This window comes from Centropristis striata, chromosome 14 (assembly GCF_030273125.1).
Source record: "Centropristis striata isolate RG_2023a ecotype Rhode Island chromosome 14, C.striata_1.0, whole genome shotgun sequence".
Lineage (NCBI taxonomy): Eukaryota > Metazoa > Chordata > Actinopteri > Perciformes > Serranidae > Centropristis > Centropristis striata.
This window is the reverse complement of record NC_081530.1, coordinates 15,439,502-15,463,161: the sequence shown is the minus strand read 5'-3', so window position 1 is coordinate 15,463,161 and position 23,660 is coordinate 15,439,502. Positions and strand designations below refer to the sequence as shown.

Here is a 23,660-nt window from a genome sequence, read left to right as displayed (position 1 = left end):
GAGGCCTGAAAAACCGCTGGGCGATTTTAAAATAAGCCTCTAATTTTCTGGAAATTCTGGAAAAATTCTGGAAAAAAAAGTGTCAACTCTTCTACTAAATAATAGATTTTTCAGCCTCTGTAGCAGATAGAAATGAAATTCAAAAAGTATTTGAGAGCTTATACAAATACTACAAAACGACGTATCCGCTTTCCAGGCTTCAATGGGTTAATACAGAAGGAAATTCTGGTTCCAGATTGCTTCAAAGCCTCCAAAAACAATTACAAAAACAATCACAATATAGAATAATATAATCAATGAATAAAGTAGTTGACACTAACAATATATATAATATAAATATAAATGTAACAATATAAAAATAAATGTCCAAGGAGTAAAGTGAATAGAGTTCAGATTACATGGCAGGATATAATAGACAGATATAGTGCAGCCCACAGGCCAGGGGTGGCCTTTTAAAAAAAAAAAAATTGTGCAGCCCTGAATGCAACATGTATGTATTCATGTTGTTTTGCAGGAATTCAGTTCTGTCATCAATACTATAGCTGTTATTTGTCCATTGTCCAGTTGATTTATGACCAAAACAAACATTACCATCAGCCTCAGCTGTTCTTTGTGTTCATAGCAAATGGTAGCATGCTAACACGCTAAACTAAGATGGTGAACATGGTAAACATTATACTTTACAATATTATCATTGTTAGCATGATGCTGTGATTTAGCTCAAAGTATCGCTACGCCTACAGAACTTAAACCCTTGCAAAGGTGCTGTTGTGCCTGTAAAGTCTTGTTAATATATATATATATATTTTTTTTATTAATGATTACTTCCACATCCTTTCACTCAACTGTAACATCCTGACTGACCCAGTGAGAAGTGACTGCTTTGAGCTGCCTGAGGCGAAGGCAGCCTACTCTCCCAAAGGCACTGACCCACAGAAGAGAATCAGATCTCATGTTCATTCAAGCAACCGGTTTTATCCTTGATATTAGGACCTCCAGTTTGGTTGTTCAGTCTGAGGCATAAAGATTGATGTAGTAGTACTGAAGTAGATTCAATCCTCTATTGCACTTTAGATGTCCTGTTGTCAAAGTGTGTTCTATGCAGCTGATATGACATTGAGAATACAATGTTTGATCTGAAGGTATGGCACTCATCTCAGTCAGTGCTCAGTTCCCCCGTGTGGTTCTCTCCAAAAAAATTCAGCCTTGATCTCAAACTAATCCCAAAAGCTTTTAACCATCTCATGCTTGTTGCAGATTTCTTTGCATGTAGTGTGTTTTCCTTCTCTTTTTGTTGTACAGCACCCCAGGAGTTTGACAGAAGAAGTCTTCTCCCTCTGCACGCAGTCTGCTGTGTCAGTCTCCTTGTTTTCCTCTCTCTCTTTCTCTCTACGTGAATGGCATTTGGATCGCCTCTTTAATGATACTTTTTGTGCCTCTAGAGCAACCGCATTTTCATCAGTCAGGACGCCATGATACCTTAATGGAATTAAGCAGATGTGATGAGCAGAGCACCAGTTCACCGGGCACTAAAGTGGCTCTGTAATCAGCCCCTCCACTTCGCATGCTGTCTGTTACTGAATCAAAGAGACTGGCGTTTTGTCCATTATATTCTGCTGCTGCACTGTAAGTGGAATGCTGAGTATCATGGATCTGAGCTCAGAGCCATAATCGATATGATAGATGTGTGTCACTTCTCCTTTCTGTGGCAATGGTTTTGAAGCCGCCAGACATTTTTATCAATGTCTTTTACGAGATGTTTTGACTGGTTACAGGGATAGTTGTGTTCATTCTTTCTCTGCGGTCTATAAATGTCTGTCTTGTAAATACTTTGTTAGAGATTTATTTTCTGCATTTAAAAGGATGTGAGGTCAACACAGGGGAATATGAGGACACTAGATGACTCATTGGCCTCAGACCAGAGGTGGGGACGAGAGCAGTGGAGAGGGGTGGCATGGAATCTGATTGGTTGCCCCTAGTGCACACCCTACAAGAGTCAGAAGGTGATAGGTAGCTGGCTTGTTAGCATCATGGATATAAAACTGAACTGGCCTCTGGACCAGAGCCTCTGTATGAAGTGAATGATAACAATTATTTTTCGAAAAGTCAATCAAATGACTACAAAGACAGGGAAAAAATGGGGGGTGTTCTGAAATAATAACATCTAAAAGTAAGAAAACAGACAGAATTTGGCAAAATTTTCTCTATAAGGTTAAACATAGTCCAAAAAATATTGTGTATATTATAAGAGTGATTTGAATTTGTTAGTCACATCTTTCATTAACCTATTTGTATTTTAAATGCCACTGGAATTGATATGTTCCCATTGCCGGCATGCCCCACGAACATGGTGTGTGGTGCAATATGTGATGAAATGCCAGCGGGTACTGTGGTTTATATCTTAGCGTGCAAGTTTGATTCATTGAACTACTTGGCTTTAGGCCCGCTGTTATGTTTAATTGATACTTATCATGCACATCCCAACAAAAAACGTTCAACAAGACCCTAAATGATCACAAAGGCTTTCAGTCTGGGTGATTCCTCCACTGTAGGATGAGTGGGGGACATTTCACATGCCTGTGTCCATGGGCCCATTGTCATTATCTCTCTATAGGCTATTTTGGAGGTAGAAATAGCAGCTTTTTATTGATGTTATTTCACACAGTTAGTATTTATTTGTTACAGTGAATAAACAATGTAATGGTTAATAATGGACAGCAAATCATTGTTAATATTGCTTTACTGTTCCCCCAGTTTGGCACAACTTTCTACATCTGCCCCTGCCTCAGACTGATATCCCCGTGCTTGCAGATTAGATCCCACTACAAACAATTGGTTGCAGAGACAACACATTTTCCTTGTGTACTTTTGCTGTATGCGGGTTTGCTACTCAGACTGCAGTACATCAAACCAATTCAGAGACTCATCTTGTACTTTACTGGAGCATGAAAGAACATAAAGACAAAGCCGCTGATGCCTAAAAACAGAGAAAACGCCCGCTAGCATCCTTCCTGTGCCGTTCCACAGTGTTGTCAGACTTGAACTTTTGGGAACTCATTTGACTGCCGTTAATACAAAACATGACAACAAAGAGCCTGTCCTTCCTACTGTACACGGCTGTTTATATCCAAAGTACATGCATCAATTGTAAACATCTGTGGTTCTAACATCATCCTTAACTGGAGCATCACCTCATTCAGTCTTGTGCTTCACAAGCTCAAATGAGATGGCGTCCGGCCAGGGACTTTCTGACCGTGTTTTTGATGGAAAGGATTACTCTACTTAAGGGCAGTCTGTCTTTCTGGATGATGGTCTAGTGTAACACCATTGCTCGAATTTTGGAACCAATACTGACATGGATGTTGGCGATGTCATTTGTAAATAGACTTTAAGGCCTGCAGCAGCATTGCTCCAGCTTAGCGACCTTCAATGTAGTCTAGTGTTGCAACCCTAACCCTTTTTAAGCAAAAAATCCATTTTGCAGACATATAAATCCTCTCTGTTCCAATCATTCTCAAAGATTGAGTCTACAAGATCACAACTCTTAATGCAGATTAACTGCTACTAAATGGTATTTTGTCTGATTATTTGTGATACAGAACTTTATATGCATATCTCTTAATTGCTACATTCTTTAGCACCCAATTCGTCTTCCTTCTGCCCTGAATTCTGGTGTTTTCCCTCTGCAAGCTGGCTGTCAGCTTCCTAATTATGCAATCTGTGGCTGTGCATAATGGGAGAGAGCAGGGTTTTTGTTGGGAGAGAGTTCTGACACTGCTATAACAGCTGACATTTTGGTTAGACCAGCAAAAACAGCAGCAGTCAGAACGACAGTCGGTATTTTGGTTAAGCTCCTTCTGGGGAGGCTAAATCTAAAATCTTGACGAACAACGTCTTACAAATGATTACGTAGTGAAAAACCTGTGTGATGGCTTTATATATTATTATGCAGATATATAAGATAAAGGGCAGTATAAATCAAGCCATATTCATAGGTATCATGAATCAGAATTTGGCTCAAACTATTCGATGCTGTTTTTGTTTAGTAGTCCAGCTATGAATGGAAAAGACCATCATCGTGACTCCAAGAATTTTTCCTCCCTCTCTTATCTCTGACAGGTACATCTACTCCAAACTTGGTTGTTGGGTGTGTCCTATCTGTGCATGTAGCTTAGTCACTCCATTATTAATGCAGCAGTGTTTTTGTTTTCTTGTGTCTGTGCCACCTGATCCTCCCCGGGGGATGCATTTTTAATGATCCAGGAAAGGCGAGACATGCCTTGTGGTTTTTGAGGCTGGTCAGTTGGCATACAGTGGACTGTGTCATGAACCGTCATCCAACCCCCACCTAATCTGGTCCCCTTGTCATGATATCAGTTTTTTATTGCAGTTAAAAACTGCAACAGAACAAAGTGACTCAGTGACACAATGTTCTCAGTGTTTGCTAAGCCGGTGCTGAGGATGGTTCAGACTGCTGCACTGTCACCATGTCCTTGGTGTAGTGAGCCAGGAATATGATTAACCTGCAGAAATCCACCATAGACCCATCTTTTTCTGCTGTTTTTTTTTTGTTTTGTTTTTTGGGGGGGTCTTTAGGGGGCAATACCAGGTCAACAGTAGATGCAACATACAATTGCTGTACATTATCTGAAAGCTGGGAACCTGAGGATTATTACTTAATAATAGCAGCTCAGCACTACGTATCAAGTTTTTCTCTTAAAACATCTTTAACAAACATTGTGCTTTAATGAGGCACTTAGTCAAATTATATGTATGTCTAAAATATCTCTTGTAGTGTATTAGTGTATATTGTAGTTTACAATATTTGTTACACATATTTGGTGCAAAACTGAACCATTTCTTATGACTGCAATTGATAAAAATGGACAAAAAAAGAATTGCATTTTTTTAGCGATTGGATAGGGAGCACTTCTCTTTTGGAAACTGCTAATAAACCTCCTTACAGATGAACATGCATTTCAAAGCCATACATTCTCTGAAAGCCCAGGTCTATCATAAAGTAGGCCTGTCTGTAAAAGGAAGACCCCTGGGTATGTTATTTAACCCCATTTCCAACAAGCTAGTGGGACATGGTTGGTACCAATGGATGCCTTAGGCCGCCGGGTTTCATGTGATACCAGTATCAGTCAAGCTTTAAAAGGAATGGTGCAACAGTCTCCTTAGGACAGCACTTTTGTTTGAGATCTCCAGCAGTGGCTGGGTCTCTTTGATTTAAGGTGAACTGTCCAAATTTAAACTTATTCTAATGCTAAAATATTAACCTTTCCCCTGATTTCTGTCATAGCAAAACAGCGACTGCTCAAACTTTCTCACATGTGTGCCACAAGCAGAAGTATTCCCGATCACACAGTGTGGTTATTATGCTGTGTAGAAATACGAATACTGACTGTGGTCCCAAACTGTGCCAAGTCATTGTTGCAGCATAATGAAGTACATAACATAGCGAGTGGGCATTAGAGCATCAACACTGTAACAAGCAACATGTTGTTGTTGTGTTTCCTCTGATCCCAGCCTCCTACTCACTGTATATGACCAAGACATAAAATGAAGCAGGACATTGTCTGCAGCCATTCAGTTGCAGTTGTTTACTATGCTCTGCCCCCTTGTTTAAAGCTGGCCCCTCGCTCTCTCTCCCTCACTCTGTGTGTCTCTCGCCCTTTAGTTGGCCAGTGGCTTGGTTTGTTGGTGGGAGTCATGGCGCCCACTGGTATTGTCCCATAAACAGCGGACTGAAGTGCATTTTCGAGGGAGAAAAAAAACAAGCTGGACACAGAAACAGCAGCTGAAATTAAATTTTAACTATAATTTTCATATTAGCCGTCCATTTCTCTCAAAGATCTACTTGTATGAGCAGTATGTTTGTCTACTCTGTATGCAGAAGCTACCTCAGTTAAAAAAAGAGATGCTGACTCGCCAGATTGTGGCATTCCCCGACATTTCAAACGTCAGTGTCACTTGCTCAGATGAGGGGTGATGTATGTCAAGATGACAGAAAGGTTGGCCTCGAACTGACTGTAAAATCTGTATGTTCTCATTTATCTTTATATAGAACAGGTCACTGAATGTTTCATTCTGTTTCTCTCTTTTTCACACTCTTACTCCATCCCACCTCCGCCTCTTTATATCTGTCAATCACGGTCGGCTCTCGCAAGACAAGAATTAATTTCCATCATCAGCAACTGTCTCGTCCCCTCAGCATCCAGACACTTTCCTCAGCACCTGTCAGCTCTCCGGCACGGTGTTGTTTGAGTGGGTGGGTGGCCACAGGTAGAAGTAATGGAACGTAAATGTGCTGAGTTGTCGCAGCAGAGCAGACAGTGTGTGTCTATGCGTGTGCGTGCGATTGTGCCAGGCTGTAGTTAATCCACTGCAGGGTTTGCTGGGCTTGTGCCACAGCAGTAGAAACATTTCTCCTGGGCTTTCCAGACTCTTATTGCCCTGGGCGGCGTCCACTGTCTAGAAGGCGCAGGGCAGGCGACGGCACTGGCACCGACACACCGAAGGCCCAGTTTAATACCATCAGAGGCGGTTGGCCGGGCATGGGCGCCATGCCGTGACATCTTAGGCAAGGACTCAAACAACCCTGGAGCAAATCACCTCAAGCCTTGCCTGCTCCTCAGCTTTCCCCCCTTTTTTTTCATTTTCTTTATTTCTTTCTTATTGCCTGTTTCACTCTTCAATAGCCTCAGTGTCTGCTGCAGCTCTAACCCATGAATCATATGAGTCACTCTGTTTCTTTCTCTGTGGATATTGCCTCCCATCCTCTGTAAACTCAATTCTTCCTTTTCATTTACTACTCCTCCATTTTCTCATCATCTTAAAGCTTCCTGCATCTGTTCTTGCGTCCCCTCGTTTGTCTTCTTTTTTTGTCCCAGTCCAACATCTCCATCTCCTCATTTTACTGCCTCTTCCCATTCTAATGTTTAACCTTTTTCTTCAGCTTCATCCCCATTCTCTGTCACTCCCTCTTCCCCTTTCTCTCCTCTCCTGTGGCTTAGTGGGCCTTTGGTTAATCCCTGCTCCTCTGTCCCTGAGTCCAGCCCAACAGCTAACCAGACAGACTGACAGACATTATTTGGCTGAGGTGTTTTTATCTAGTACCATGAGCAGTGAGATGAATCCGGATTCAGACACCAACTAGGCCTGTGCATATATGCATTCAAGCTTATGCAGACAACTGGCTGCACACACATGCACACAAAGCTTGCATGCATACTGTTATCAACAGTGTTGAAGAGTAACTAGTTACATGTAAGGAATTAACGGAATTAAAATGTAATTCTAATCTGTTACAGTTACTGGGAATCAAATCAAAATGTTGGTGATTACAAAAGAGTTGCATTCAAATATATTCCTTTCAGTAAAAAGCTTTGCATGTTTACGCCATGCAGGAACGCCTTCTTTCAGCATATTTATCATATATATCAGTCATATATATCAGTCAGCAAAATGTTGGGACAAACTAGAGTGCAACACCATCAGGGGATGGCTTACAATGAGCAGTCTCAAGTTTTTAAGCAGTTTGCATTCAAATTTTGTTTTTGTTTGGTTCCTTTGTTTGATTTTTTGATAATATACCAATCAAATCAATATTCACCACTCTAAACACTGCTATTTCTGCAACCAGCTGACCACACCAAGGCTTATGGCCACGTCGTTGGCCAAGAACGCCTTGCAGTGCTGGAAATTCAACAATATTTTCCTTCTGGAATCAGAAAAGTCCTCTAACATTATTGACAGTGTAAAACTTGTTTACCAGTGGAGAAAATGCTGTCAACGTTGAAATTATGAATGTCAAACCTGAGGAAACATCTACAGGTAAAACAATTGCAAGAAAAGTAAAATTATTACATCACCCGTTACATTTACTAGCCAAACTAGTAATTTGGAACATATAGGATCTTAGAAGTATAAATGTATCTTCCCAACACTGGTTATCACTCAAATACTTGATGTGTTCTATGAGCATACATAGTGAATTACCCGAATACAAGCACAGAGAGAGTGAGAGGCACTTGTCCAGAGTGAGAGGGCTCAGCTTCAGTGCAGTCTGTGGCTGACGGCGTCCACAGGCATCTGCAGAGTAACAGCAGCTGCAGCATCCACAAATGACAAGAAAACTGCATTTCACAAGAATCAAACCAAACTCCCTCCATCCTCCTGCGAGGCCAGGAGATCAGATAACAACTCTGCCAGTCTGTGGATGCCCAAGCAGAACGGCTGTCTGCCTGTTTCTCTATTGTAGGGGTTTGATTACTGACAAAACGCAAAAATGTGTGTGTCAGTGGCATCGATCAATGCGCTGTATGGATGAAAGATGAGGATTGGAGGAAGAAGAGGAGAGATATTGGATTACACAGTGACAAATGACAAACGTAGAGAGAGGAGAGGTAGTTATTATCAGACTTGTGTGTGTACAGTATAAGTTGAGAGGTTAAAAAGTTGCTGATTGCATTTTACCGGCTCTCATCTTAAGGGGATGTTACATACAGGAGTTTTAGATTAAGCATTATAATTAGGTAACACAATGTACTCTGCAAGCACCATTACCCCAGAGTCCATAAAACTATTTAAAATCCTATCTTCTGATTTTAAATATATACAACCAGCCATCTGAAAATCAGGCACTTTTAAGTGAATCCTAAAAACTTGGCTTTTTGTTGACTCAAGCTCTTTTTCATCCAAAGGAGTGCATTAAGCTTGAAAGAAAGTGCATGCAGGGTAGAGGAATATTTTTACATGTAAATGGTTGTGTGTTGTACTCACATCCTTCAAAAGACTATTCCAATTCAATTCCAGTGGGGCACCACATGAGGAGACAGCCCATTATACTTCCATATTCAGCGGTTGTCCTTGTGCGCTGTCTTTTCAGTAAAAACTGAATTTCAGTTGATCATAATGACCTGCCCCCAGCACACACCGACTGTACCTGAAAGTGGAAGTTTGTAGGTGTTTGTCATTTTGACGTGATGAGGGTATATTTCACAGTTATTAATCAGATAAAGGTGAAGTGCACTCTGACATTGCTCTTCCCAGGGATCCGCTTATTGGATTATGTGGGTCAACATATTGATATGCGTCATATTAAGTTTGGTGGAGCTGTCAAGATTTATTTTGTCTCTCCTCTCTGAGTCTGTCCCTACATACAAAGTGTTGTGTTTTGCCGGCAATGTCATGTTTTGCACCATTCTTGTTTGCCTCAAATTAAGCGTGAAAGCCAATAATACATTTAAAAAGATTTTTCTTTCAGTCAGCAATGACTCTATACCTTACTGTAGGGCTGGGCGATATGGACCAAAGGTCATATCCCGATATATCAAGGCGGAATATCGATATACAATATATATCCTGATATTTTTATTGCAAAGTGAGAGTATATGTTCAGTCAAAGTCAAAGCAAAATATGACATGTCACAAGTAGTTTTATTGAAAACATTTATTTAAGTCGACATAAATACTGTATAACAACAGGAGAATAACGAACATTACAAAATAACTAAATATGACAAACCCGGGTAATTTAAAAAAAACAACTATATCGATTTATGCGATATGGTCTAATTCCAAATCACATTTAAAAATATATTGCTATATTTTTTATATCGATATGTCGCCCAGCCCTACCTTAAGGTGTTTTGAATAAGAGTTCACATTAGCATGCTAACATGTTTATAGTGACAATCCTAGCATGCAGGTATGGTCTTTACTATGTTCACCATCCTATTTTAGTGCAAAAGCATGCTAACATTTGCTAATTACACTAAATAGGGATATAAATTTGTCTATTGTATTATTTGTATTATTATGTATTATTTTTTCAAAATACTTTCTTTAGCAATGTCACAGTCCCTGTAACATCCAATATCATAGAACTACTTTTTGTGCAATCTGTTTGTTCCGGTGTATCTTTATCTCTCCTAGTTTCATGTGTTTTTGAGAATCGATACAGTATCACAAAACACAATATACTCAAGTGTATCAACATGTTTTTTCATGCTTAATGTATACTTTATATACATAGGTAGTTTAGTGGCTGTTTAAATATCAGTGTTGTTTGAGTATAGCCATGTGTGTTTGGCAGCAGTCCAGTCCTGACTGTCTGTTCCACAGCTGTCAGACTTGTGTTCACCAGCGGCAGGCCTGGTCCTGACCATTTTTCAACTCCCTATAGTAAAACCCGCAGCAGGCAGCGGTATCCTACCATACTGCCAAGGTTAAACACACATTACTGTGCCATCTCACATTCTCTCTTTCTGTCTTTTTTCCCTTTATCTCTCCTCTGTTACTCCAGGTCAAAAAGTGTTTGTTTTGCCAGAACAAAATTCACTTATTATAAGAGAACAAGCAGATTATACATCCAGTCTATAAAAAGAAATGTAAAAACTTAGCTGACCTTGCTAATGGTAAAACCTAAAAAAAAAGGATCCTTCAGTAATCAGTTTGCACTGGTTGACCTTCACATTTCAGCAAGCTCTTCCACCTCTTTTTATCCATTTTTTTTATAGCCAAGGGTAATTTTTGAGCTGTGTTTTTCATTGGGTGCCAAATTGACTGAACATAGCATCTCCTCTCTGGAGATATATACTGGTATTTTCTGTTTAGAGACAGATAACTGTCAGCTTTCTTTATCTTGTGGGTAAATGCTTTCCATTTGATGGTTCAGTCCGTCTCTCTGTTTCTCTTTTCACTCTCTTTCTGCTTACCTATTGTTATTTCCCCTGTGCGTGCTCTTTTATTTATCTTGTCACTCCATCTCTCACTCACCAATGCTCTCTAGTCCATTCTTTGCCTTCTCAGTTCATCTTTCTTTGGAATTCCCCCTCCTGCCTTTTCCTTATCTATCTCCATCACTGCACCTCCTCTGTCTCTTTTTTTGTTGCCTTCTCTCATGGATCCACCCTCATCTCTCCTCATCTCTCTCCATGACCTCTCTCTCTAGCCACATGCTAATGTGTTTTTAGAGAGCGCTCAGTGACTGAGAGAGGCCATTAGAGAGTGTACTTACTGCCTATGGTAGCATCACGTCCAGGACGTCCTGGACGGTGCAAGTGCTGGTGTTAGCATTCGTCAGCATTGTGTGTTTTGGCATTAGTATTTTTTCTGTGTGGAGAGAAAGACTGTTTCTTGTGTGTGTGTTTTACACAGTTTTACTGAGTGTCTTTGGGTCTATATATTTCCTTTCATATTTTTTAAACCATATGCATAACATTATGTATCAACATGCGGTCACTCCCATTGGCATTACTTGCTAATGCAGTGGGTATTCCTTTAGCGTCTTTTTTTCAACATGCAGGGCAGTCTGATAGACTTCTACAGAACTCCTAGTACATTTGAAACAGAAACCATGAGGTTAAAGACAAATATTCTTTGTTGTGTTTAAGTTTGACGCTTTGAGTTCTACTTGTTAAGATTAGGAAAAGATCATGGTTTTGGTTACAATCAGTATGTTTGTTACGTAGCTTAAGTTATGTAAGTAAGTTAAGTACTTTAAGTATATGGCATACGTTAAGTATGTTGTGTTACATAAAATTCATGACTTTTTGTTTCATACATACAAACAAACAAACAACCTTCCCCTTGTTGAAAGTCCTCTGTTTGTAAGCCTATGCAGACTTTTTTGCTCTTTGTACCTCTGTCACCTCACTTGCTTCTTTACTGCAGCCCTGCATGCGCAAAACAGACGCTAGAGTAAGTGGAGCAGTATAATTTGACTGTGGGGCCACTGACCAAGCGTCTGTATGTGACAGGTTGGGAGTAAGGACTTGTTGTATGCATATGTATGTATGTGGGTGTGTATGGATGTGTGTGTGCGCGCGTGTGTGTGTGTGTGCATTAATAATGCAGGGCTGTTGATCACACTGAATGATTGATGACAGGGAGGTCATGGATAGAGCTCACGCAGACTCACACAGGGGAAAGGATAAAAACCGACCCTGGCAGCATCACGCAACATCAATGTGCCCAAGCTGCGTGTACAACCAACACAGTGTCTCTTAAACAAAGTGCCATTCATCCACAGCAGTTTGTTGCATCTTTATCATGTGGTAAGATATTAGTCAAACACATGCCACATCCCCTAAGGCATGAAAAATGTGTAACTAAAAGCCCAGATATCCTGACTGACAATATTCATGCTTTGTTTGAACTTGTTTGCCCTCACTTCTTGTCGTTAGCTTTCAGGGTTCTAACAATATGTTGATGACAGAAGCCAGCATTGTTTATTGACAATCTGGCTTTAGGCTTTAATCAATACATGTGACGTGACTTGATGCCTTATTGATCTCTACTGGGGAGAGATTTCCTCTTCCATCCAATTCAAAGAGGTCATGGCACTGAGACAGGTGGTGACTGACTTGCTCAGTCACACTACAGCAGGGTGCATGATGTGGTAAAACACTCTGGGCATGCGAGTGTTGTGAGTAACTTTGATGATTAACATCATCAAGCTCCCAAGCTGACCCAGAAATCCTTGTATGTAGGAGATAGCACCGTGTGGCAAATGGGACTTGTTTCTCAGAAACTGCTGCAATCAGTGTGGGTGTGCAGGTGTGCATCTCGCTGAGAAACGGGAGGAAGCTCATATCTTCATCGAAGCGTTTTATCCATGTAAACACTTGGCATACCATTCCCTTGCACCCCTTCATTCGGCACTAAGCATTCTGCAAAAACGCCGCACTACAGACGTGACAACAGCATGCACGTTCGAGACTGCTTGTGCACAGCTCTCTCACCCTCCTCCCCCTTCTTCTTCTTCGGTGCAGAGAGCAGTGGGAGCGCTTGGCTGGGATGAGATGTGAAGCGACGGCTGACTCTTGCTGTGGAGGAGAGCCTCCTACGAGGAGCACACATTATGTTTCTCTACACTACAGTTTCCTGTTGCTTAATGGGCTGATTGATGGTTGTGGCTGTATTATTGTTGTGCAGATTATCCATTTGCTTGGTACATAAAAGCTCTTATTTACTTCCATTCATTCATAAACTTGTTAAGTAAGCAGCATTAGTTTTATCATCACATAATAAGTGTCTTATCATATCTTTAGGTACAATATCTCCTTTTTGAAATTTCCTTAAACATCCAGAATCATGCTGCTGAGACGCTGGAACTATTTCTATAATATGAACTGACTGCTATATTTAATTTTGTGTGCCAACTTCCATTAACTCCTTGCGCTCCCTCTCCAGGTGTTCAACACCTACTCCAACGAGGACTATGACCGTCATAACGAAGAGGTGGATCCTGTGGCCTCCTCCGCAGAGTACGAGCTGGAGAAGAGGGTGGAGAAACTGGAGCTGTTCCCTGTGGAGCTGGAGAAAGGTGGGTAAAGAAAATCTAAGAACGTCGTAACAAGGTGGATCCTGTCAGTTACCCATTTTACCCAGTATCGGACAGAATCACCCACATATAGGATGTCACTTATTTTCTTTTTTTTTAAGGTGTGATATTTTTATTTCCGTCATTCTATCCAGGTTGTTTCCTCAGTACATTATTCATTTCATTCTTTCAGTTTTCTTTTCCAGTTTCCCCTATTATGACTCCAAGTTTTTAATATCTGGAGCATCCATTGACAATAAGGTTGTCTTATTTTTCAAAACCTGTCAACCTTTCATAAACTATTTAATAGCAGCTCTCCAGCACTTCACTTTAAATCTCCTTAGATCACATTATTTGATATAGTAGTGCACAGTTTGTCCCCATTCCCCTGCAGGAGCTAAAAAAAAAAGGTGATACTGAATCTTCTTCAGTTGTCGTTTTCTGTTGAGGTTTTCCTGTGTTGAAATCCAATACCGCCAAGGTCTTGAAATAGAATGACTTTACATCGTAGGATTTCACCATCCACTCACTGTTATGTAACCCTCACAACTCGTGAATAATTAATGCTGAATGGAAACGGACCAATGCTACACTGGAAGGGAACTTCCCATCCATTTCCTGCTCATGTGAAGGCCACCATGCCTATAGTAAATCTAGTCTCCTCTTCTTCTCCATTATTAAATCAACTATTCTACTTTTACTAGGAACCATTTTGGGTTTGATCCAGGCTTCATGAAAAGTTAGGAAGGCTGTTAATCCATCACACACTTATAGACAACCAAACATGCACACTGATTAAAAAAAAAAATAAATACATAAAAAGATTGCAGCTGCTAATATCACCATTAATTGTGCATCACTTGCAACCGCTATCTGCCCTCTCTCAAGGTCTCACAAAAGATATGTAACTAAAGATCTTACAGCATAAATGTGCCGTAAAGTTTTGCAGCTAAATTCTATTTGCTGTTTTTTTGCCTCTGATACTAATTATACATTTGTCAGAGTATAAATGTTGCCTTTGCCCTGAGAAAGTTATGTTTTGAACAACACACCACAAAGCTTGTGCAATCCTGTTGTTATCACCTTCAAGATATTTCTAAAATACAATCTATGCTAACTTTTAAAGACACAGAGACCATTTAGGCTTGGATAACTGCAACAGCTTTTTTTTACCGACACTGGCTCCCAGTATGTTTTTAGAATTGATTTTATGATTTTACTGATTACTTTAGAGGCCCTTCATGGCCTCACTCCCTGCTACATCTCTGACCTCTTAACACCCTACACACCAGTCCGTACTTTGAGATCCTCAGGCAGAGGTCTCCTGACTGTTCCAGAGGCCCGGCTGAAAACTAAAGGGGGACTGAGCGTTCGCAGTCAGGGCCCCAAGGCTCTGGAACAACCTGCCTGAGGAAATCAGGTCGGCTGAGTCAGTGATCTCTTTTAAATCTCTTCTTAAAACCTACTTTTATCGGAGAACCTTTCCTGATTTTAACCGAACTTTACCCTTCCTTGAACTGTCATTTGATTGCACAGAACTATGTTATTTTCTAAAATAATTTTTATCTGTTAACTTGTCTTTTTTAAAACACTTTGAAACATGCGTTTTTAAAAGTGCTCTATAAATAAAGATTATTAATATTATATGTATAATATATAGTAGGTCAAACAATGACGAATTTTGCAGCCAGAAATCAGAAAAGCCATCTCCTCGTTTCTGTGCATAATCCTTTTGCGAATTCGCCCGGCACGCTTTATCTGTTGTGCGTATGTTTTCAGATGAAGACGGCCTTGGGATCAGTATTATCGGGATGGGTGTTGGCGCTGACGCAGGCCTGGAGAAACTGGGCATCTTCGTCAAGACTGTCATCGAGGGCGGAGCTGCTGAGAGAGACAGCAGGTGAGATCTGCTTTCCTATTGGACATCACGCATATCACTGAGCCATAAGTGACGCGAAGATTAGAACAAATGAATGCTCAGCATGTGACCAAAGTTGCACTAGAAAAATTGCACACAGCAATTAATCAACTATTTCATTTCCGTTTTCCCACCAACACCTTCTCTCCCTCTTACACACACACACACACACAGACACAAACACGTACACACACAGTCACGCTCTGTCCCTGTCAGATTTAGCAGCAGGGGTTCGGATTAGATCCAGTGGGAAAGGCGCAGTGTGGGACATGCAGTCTCATACAGGACTGTATGTGTGTAGGTGTATTGTGTGACAGAGACATTGCATTAGCGTGTATATTGCTTGTGTTATGCGTTAGTTTGCAAAAGTTAGTTCGCAGTAAATGAGGGAATGTTTTGTGTTTACTTTCATATTCAGTGTGTCTCTGTCTATGTCACTAGATGATGTATGTGTGTGATGTTGCCAGGGAGAAACTGTGTGTGTGTTGTGTGTATTTGCGCATTGTAAAGTGTGAACAGTGCAGAGTAAGCACTCAGCCAGCGGCAGAGGAGGAGATGACAGCTTCCCAGCAGGCGAGATGAGGTTTTCTGCCTCTAAACCGCCAGCTTCTACCTATTAGTGTGTCTGTGTGGCTCAGGTTCCCCATAAACAGATTAAAAGACTGATAGGCACTTCCATTCCATGCAGTAAGTACTGTAAGCTCCAGCATACACACTGGGAACCCTCATGCACTGGGGGTTGTTTGCGGTAGGTGTGTGTCCTTCGGGGATTAATTTTTTTTTTCTTTCATGTAGCAGCCAGGGCTGCCATTTTCAGGAACACAGAGTGAGATTAGTTAAAATGTAGTGAGCAGAGAGACAGGAGAGAGGGAAAGAAACGGCTTGTTCAAAAGTGAGAAAAGTTGTTCTAAGATGACAGTCGCTCTGACTTTCTGTCTTCTGTCTCTGAGAGTATGAAAAGTTGAAAAGATCAGAGGAAGGCTCTGCTAAAGCTTAGGTTCAATTCAATTCCGAGCCAGCAGATTTCACCCCTTTTCACATTTATCTAAACTGAACAAAGCTTTGAATATTGCTGTTCTTCACTGGTTTGTAATAATTCCCACAGACCCAACGGATGGTAATGTCAGTCTGTTGGTCCTCTGCTTTGGTCCAGACTGCCATGATATTTTGTTCACAGTGACATTTATTTCTTTGATTCCATTTGCTGCTGACCTTTCCACCAACAGAGCAGTAGATGAAGGAGGAATAATTCCTCTTTACTGCTTTTATGAAAACGTTTTGATAGTGTAGGTCAGTTCTTTTATGTAGTGTTGAAACATCCTATAAAGGAAAACAATATGAGAGAAATAAACCGAAGACTTGAGATATTAGTTATACATACTGGATAACCTGTGCACTTCCATTCAAGTGCCACAGTATCTCTCTCTCTCTCTCAGACACACACACACACACACACACACACACACACACACACACACACACACACACACACACACACACTTGGGGGAGGAGTCACTATCCACAATGTAATTTCTTTCCATCATTACCCTTTCCAGCTATAGAGCTCGCTCTCTCTTGCTGAGTCGGACTTAATGGTCTAAGACACACACACACACACACACACACACTCAGAGGCAGACAGATAGATGGGCTTGGCTGTGGCTCACTGTATTGTCTGGTACAGATGACCCCAGGTGTGTGTGTGTGTGTGTGTGTGTGTGTGTGTGTGTGTGTGTGTGTGTGCGTGTGTGTGTGTGTGTGTGTGTACTGGGGTGAGATGGAGGTTATGAGATGGAGGTGTGCTTGTGTTGTGGTTTATTTGTATGAATCTTTCTTTGCTGTCAATTTATTTTTGTTATTTTTTTCCCGCTACCTTCGATCATCAGCTGTAGTCAACCAGCCTCGGCCACCTAAAGCCAGAATGAGACGTTAGATGGTGTGAAGGTCAGAAAATCGTCTGAGCCGCTGACTGGCAGACAACCAGCTCTCTCTCTGTCTACCTGTCGGGCTGATGCATCTCTATACATCCGTATGACAGCTCTGGTTGATGTCTTGGGTATCAAATTCATATTAAACCCCGCTCTGCAGCTGCTTTATGTTGTGACAGACTGAGAAAGGAGCTGAGAGGACACTGGTTACTGCAGTTTGTTGATGCAGCCATCATGACATTGCTTGATTTAGATCTTGACTTTGCAGGGAATTCACACTTCAGTGCATCTTCCAACAATTAATGCCCCTAGGATAGGTTGAAATTGGGCCTTTTCTTTTTTTTTCTAAATTGGGCCTGTGTGCCCTTCAATTCTTGTTCCATCATGTAAATGAACAAAAAGACTTAGGATGCTTTCATTGGTTAGTGGCAAGGTGGTGCTCATATTCCAGCATTCATAAACATCTGCAGCAAATACTGTAGAGGCCCCTAGGTAGATCCGCACTAATATTTTTTTGTTTTAAAACATAACTTTTGCTACATTTATGCCTAGGATGCATAATTCTATGGCATTCACATTTCGCCTGAAACATGGGCCCTTTCAGACTGCCGTTTCAAGCTGCGATATTTACGTCTCTGTGATGTTTCGTCTTCAATCTGAACGTCCAAGAGGTGCAATGGGAGGACCAAGTGATCCCAGCTCTGTACCGCCTTCGGAGGCAGTAACAGAGGTTTGACATTGGCAAACAAACACCCAGATAATAAGAAATGAAGTGTACTGTATTATCAGAAACACGCCTCTCACTTGAGTCTGACAGTAATCAGATCATGTTCAGCAAAATGCAGAACAGAAGAGTATGTAGAAACTCTACAGTGAGAAACAGCATTACAGGCAGTCTTGTTGTTGTCAGTTCTTCTGCCATTATGCCACACCGCTACCGTCGCTTATTTTATCGTGTACTGCTGCTGCTATGCATTACCATCTCCTCCCACTTCGTTCTGCAATGCAGGATTGCAATATGAATGCACAGACTGGGGACTCCAATATTATGCCATTGCAGAATCAGTATGAATGTCCTAAGGCGTAAATATAGCAGAGCTTCTTTACGGCACTTTTGTGCAAACACAGAATGAAAAGGGCTATACTGTAGATATTTGAAAACGTTAATGTGAAAATGGGGTTGTTTATTAGTCTGGATGTTGGGAAACAGAGACTTTGGGAAATTATGATACAGACATCAATTTTCTACACCTGATGGGGTCTTATCGGTCACTGTGAGTCAGTCTTAACAGATAGCTAGACCTACATACCTTTTTGTGATTTTGTCCTTCTTGTGTGAGTTGTCCCATCCCATCGCATGACTACCTCTGGCAATGGATAACACTACTGGTACCACTTCTCCACCTTTACCGCCTTATACTCATACATTCAGTGTCATCCATATACATACAAACTGGCAAGGCATTATTTGTCTAAAGGTTTTGGATAAATGGAAGCCATGCTGCTGCATGCTAAGTGATCTCTGTTGAACTGGATAAAACTCAACAGTCACTCATTATCCTCTCAGTTATCTCAAGAGTCATCACTCTCCAGTCTCCAGAGTAGTTGTCGTTGTGATTTGATTGGACTGCTTTATATCATAAAAATATGATAATTTGGCAAGTGTGATTAAATTGTCTGGATTCAGAGACACTGAAGAGTTTACAATAGGACCAAACAGAAGCAGGACCTCTGCAGTGGAGACCAGAGTGGTTTGTTGTAGAACAAAATTATATATGAGTTGTGCCTTCAAGCAGTGAAGTATTAGAACAATATGCTGTTTTGTTGAAAAATAATGAGAGCTAGTTTTTGTTTTATTCATACGTCAAAGAAATTATTCAAAACTCAGATTCAGAACCCTTCTTAGTCTGGTTTTTATGCAGATTTCCAAGTGGATTTAAATTGAATATTTAGCAAGGGCGTCTCTTTTAAGTTAGTTGTTCTCTATCCCCCTGTCATGAATAGTGAATCATCAGGAGTTTCATTTCAGATCAAGAACTTAACTGACCTCTTATCGTGTCCAGAGCAGAGCAGAAATTCCGGCTGTGCTGTGGCTCAGGGCGAAAGGCTCGCTGGCCTCCATGTCCTCGTTAGCCCTCCTAGTTTGTTTTGAGCCTCATCCCTTCTGTCTCTTGGTTTGGCAGTAGTCTGGAGCAATCACAGTGGGAATTTGTGACCGCAAGAAACTATGGCACTGTTGTAATTTTGAAAATAATGTAAATATTCATGATAGGCCAGTGTGTTTGTCCCTTTTGCTTCGTGTAGTAGATTTGCTGCATAAGTCATAATTTTGACATGAATTTTTGTTGTCAGGGACACTGAGCATGAGCTGCATTAGTATCAGACACATTTAGCTTGTGAACACAGACTGACACATCAGAATCACAAGTAAATTAAAGACAATAACACTTGCACAAAAGGAGTTTTGCACAAACTGAATGATGCTTTTGTCTGTCTGTGCGTCAGGATCAAGGTGAACGACCAGATCGTGGAGGTGGATGGGACCAGCCTGGTGGGCGTCACCCAGAGCTTTGCTGCCTCCGTCCTCAGGAACACATCAGGAGTGGTCAGGTAAACACGCAAGCCTAAAAAGAAAAGCCAGTCACAGCAGATTATCAGGCCTGTGTGTACTCTTAGGGAGGAGTGCGTTGGAAAAACAGATAAGAGCCAAATTAAAATGAATAAACCAGCACCAGTATGGTTTATTTCCTTTCGGATGCATAATAAAAAAATATATGATTCATGAAAATTTTAAAAGAGAGCTCTCTATTAAAAACTACCCAACACCACTTTGACTGATTTTCCATGACTTGCACACACACAAAATAAAATAAAAAGTAATAAAACAGAGATATCTATTTCTGCAAATTAATCATTATCTGCTACTTAGTTGAAACCATTTGATGATGGACTTTATGTAAACAGGAAAGGGTGATGCCAGCAACTCCATTAACATTAAAGGGGGCCTATTATTTGTTCCTTCTTTTCTGTCAAATATATACAGTCATGGAAAAAATGATTAGACCACCCTTGTTTTCTTCAACTTCTTGTTCATTTTAATGCCTGGTACAACTAAAGGTACATTTGTTTGGACAAATATAACGATAACAACAAAAATAGCTTAATTGAAGAGTTGATATCTAGACATTTTCCATGGTTTTCTTGATAATGATCTTGGTTATTATCATATATTATATCACATTCAACATTTAAACATGGCCAAAGTTGTACGTAATGCTGTAAAAAATAATTTGAGCCCAAAAAAGTTAGCATAATATATCCCCTTTTAAAAGAGTAAGATTTTATTCAAGGACACTATCAGAACACGGTCACTGGATACATGCTCAATCGTTTAAAGCTCAAATAAAAAATAAGATCTTAAGTATCAGTGCCTTCTTCTTCTTACCTTATTTTATTTTTTTGTATACACTCATAAGATTCGCCACTGATGAGGATCTTTGGATTACCATAAGATTATAGAAGTGTGTCAAGCAGCTATCAGCCCCAAGAACCAGACGTGCCATAGTACAGTATCAGACATAATTACTGACAAACTCAAGCCTCTGAAAATGTCCTTTTAAACTACGCAAAGGTCCACAAGGACAGCCTTCACTTTTCACTACATCTGCATGGTGCAAATCTGAATGCTGCTCCGCTCGCCCTGCTGTCACGGCGCAGAAGTTGCAAAGCAGCCGCTAAAGCAGCCAGGCTCAGTGAGATTTTTGTTTGGCAGGCCCCTTAACGCCATTACCATATCTGAGATACTTGAAGATGTGGGAACACAATATGTGACAAAAGTCTGGTGTGTTTGACAGTTGAGCAGTTTTTGGCAGGGGCCCGCATCGAGCAGTGGGGAGCAGACAACACACACACACACACACACACACACACACACACACACACACACAGCATGGCAGGGCTTTGATTTGGAAAGCCAGTCGTGCTGTCCTTGGCAATGTTGGTAGTCTGCCATCTCTCACTTTCATTTGGTTCTTTCTCTTGTCTTTGTTTTTTTCTTAGTTGAATTGCTGTTGTCTTTTTATATTTTTCTGTTTCACCATCACCATCATCTTTTATTGATTTTCTCCTATGCTCTCTTCTTTGTACCCTTCTTGCCCATCTTATGTGTTGTTTTAACCCCTATTTGCATTCCCAGGAAGCTTTGTTTACTTTGTCATGCTTCAATTTGTCTAAATTAATTGATCTATCTTTTCATAAATACACTACACACAGTTAAAACCGTTGTTAGCCATATTGATGTTAAATAATCCCAAAGCCTCAGTGCTGTTTCCTGGTCACAATGTTCTTTCATGATCTTCTGCCATGTGTTTGGAGAGTTTGGTGTACAGTGACATGTCCAACAGTATCAGACCAGATGCTGTTTGCTGAACTAATATTGACATTGAGGGTTTTCCACATACCAGGATGTGGCACTATAAGTAAGGCAGCCTTGAAAAGGTTCCATCTATCACCTGTCCATTGATCTAAGTATAGATAGATTATAATGAGCAGTGCAGAAAGCTTTATAGTCTATTATGTCTGGTAAAGATCTAGAATTACACTGAAATACTTTTTTTTTAAAAGTTAATATTTCAAATCTGACATGAAAAATACAACACTGTGACAATCTTATAGCACATTTTAATGATAATTACACTCACTGCTATTTCTCATCGAATCCCCAGACCTATTTTCACTCTTCTCTCCCTCTCAGCGCTCTCACTATTTCAGTCTTCCTACATCATGTCTCACCCACTCACTGCTCCTCCTCCTCCTCGGTAAATCCTTCTCTCTCCGTGTGATCACCAGAGGTTTTATGGCCAACTGTCCTAGATTTGCCATTTTAGCTATATTTAACCCTGACTTCCAGCAGCATATCATCCAGGTTTTAGTCACAAGAAGTTCCCCCCAGTGTGACAGTAGAAAAACAGTTTTAAAGGTCTTGTCTTATAGATGATTTATAGATGAGTTGTGGGGAAGCACAAGAGAAATATGAACATCCTTTGAGTGCACAATAAAAAACAGGATTAATGAAAAAAAGAGAGATTTTATCAAAACAACCCCACACCAGTTGGACTGAGATTCCCTGGCTTGCACACAAAAAACATGCTTTAGGAAAATAAATAAAAACAGAGATACGTTTCTGCAAATACACTATATATAAACATAACATCCCTTATATGAATAATAGACTGCATACCTTTGTCTCACTAATGGACGACAGTTACTGATTTTAGACCTAATCTGAGCCCAACATCACTTGATGCACCTGTAATGGCTATAAATGTACTTAGAATAATAGTGTGAGCTGCATTAGCATGATAATCTCAACATCTAAAACGGCCGAGCTGGCACTAGTTCACAGTCTTCTCATATAACACACCAAATGTAGGACCAAGTCATTGTTTTGCAAGTCACAAGGAAGTCTCAAGTCTTTGCACTCGAGTCTCAAGTCCTAAAGTTTGAGTCTCGTGTCCTAAACATGTCATAATGTGCTTTTCACCATTTGCCATTTTAACAACAGGGTAATAATTTCGTAAATTTACAAAAATCAAGAATGCTTTTTAAAGTTGTGTTTGTTTGTTAAACAACTGCTACTGAACTGAATCATCAAAGAGCAGTGCTGATACTGCACTTTTTTCTAAGAATATAGCACGTCTTGGAGAAAGTATCAAGTATTTTCAATTTAAAAGACTCAAGGAATTACTTTTGTATGAGTCTATACATTGTTTGTTGTTGTTGTTTTTGTAGTATATCCTTTTTTTAAAAAAAAGCTATACATTTGTGGATTGTCAGTTTTTCAATGCATTAAATACAGCTTAGTGTCACAGACAGGGGAGTTACTGACAGAAAGACTAATTTTAATGGGATGTAGTTTAGAGAAAAACATATATAATAAACCATCTTCATGAGTTTACAAGGATATGCTCATAACCCACAGATAAAAAAAAGTTAAACAAAAAGAGAAAACCTCTACATGTCCTTACTGTGTCCGACCAGTCATATCTGTTATGTGTAAGCTCGTGCTGACATCCTTAAATGCCTGTCAACCCCATAGACTGTCAACCCAGAGCAGCCTAATGGGGATGACACGCGTCCGGTCGCACTTCTCCCAGCCTCGCTTTTTTCATCTTTTTCACGCCGAGCAAAAATTAAAATTGTTGTCCCTTGAAGTTCCTGCACCAAACTGTATGTTTAATAAGAGCCATGTCTGTATTAATTGGAGTGAATGAGATCAGTAGTGAAGGTTTCTGCAGTTGAAATGAAGCAGCTCTGTGTGTGGCTGCCCCAGAACAGTGGGAGGTAAGGAGGAACCTAAGACCGACTCCCCATGCGTGAGGAGAAAGGCTGTTTCCAGGTCAGCAGACCTCGCTGCTGTCCAAAGGCTTGTTCCAGTGTAGTACTTAGCTTAGCAAAGGCTCTCTCTTTTCCTTTTTCTTTT

The 23,660-nt window shown here is 40.5% G+C and overlaps 1 protein-coding gene across 1 annotated transcript in view; it reads left to right on the top strand.

The window, feature by feature from the left end:
* The window catches only part of ppp1r9a (protein phosphatase 1, regulatory subunit 9A), a 57,295-nt gene that overhangs the window by 6,006 nt on the left and 27,629 nt on the right, over positions 1-23,660 (top strand). The window contains exons 3-5 of the mRNA XM_059350831.1: positions 13,204-13,336; positions 15,113-15,233; positions 19,685-19,789. Of these exons, the coding sequence (XP_059206814.1) occupies positions 13,204-13,336; positions 15,113-15,233; positions 19,685-19,789 (359 nt within the window). The remainder of the gene's footprint in view (positions 1-13,203; positions 13,337-15,112; positions 15,234-19,684; positions 19,790-23,660) is intronic.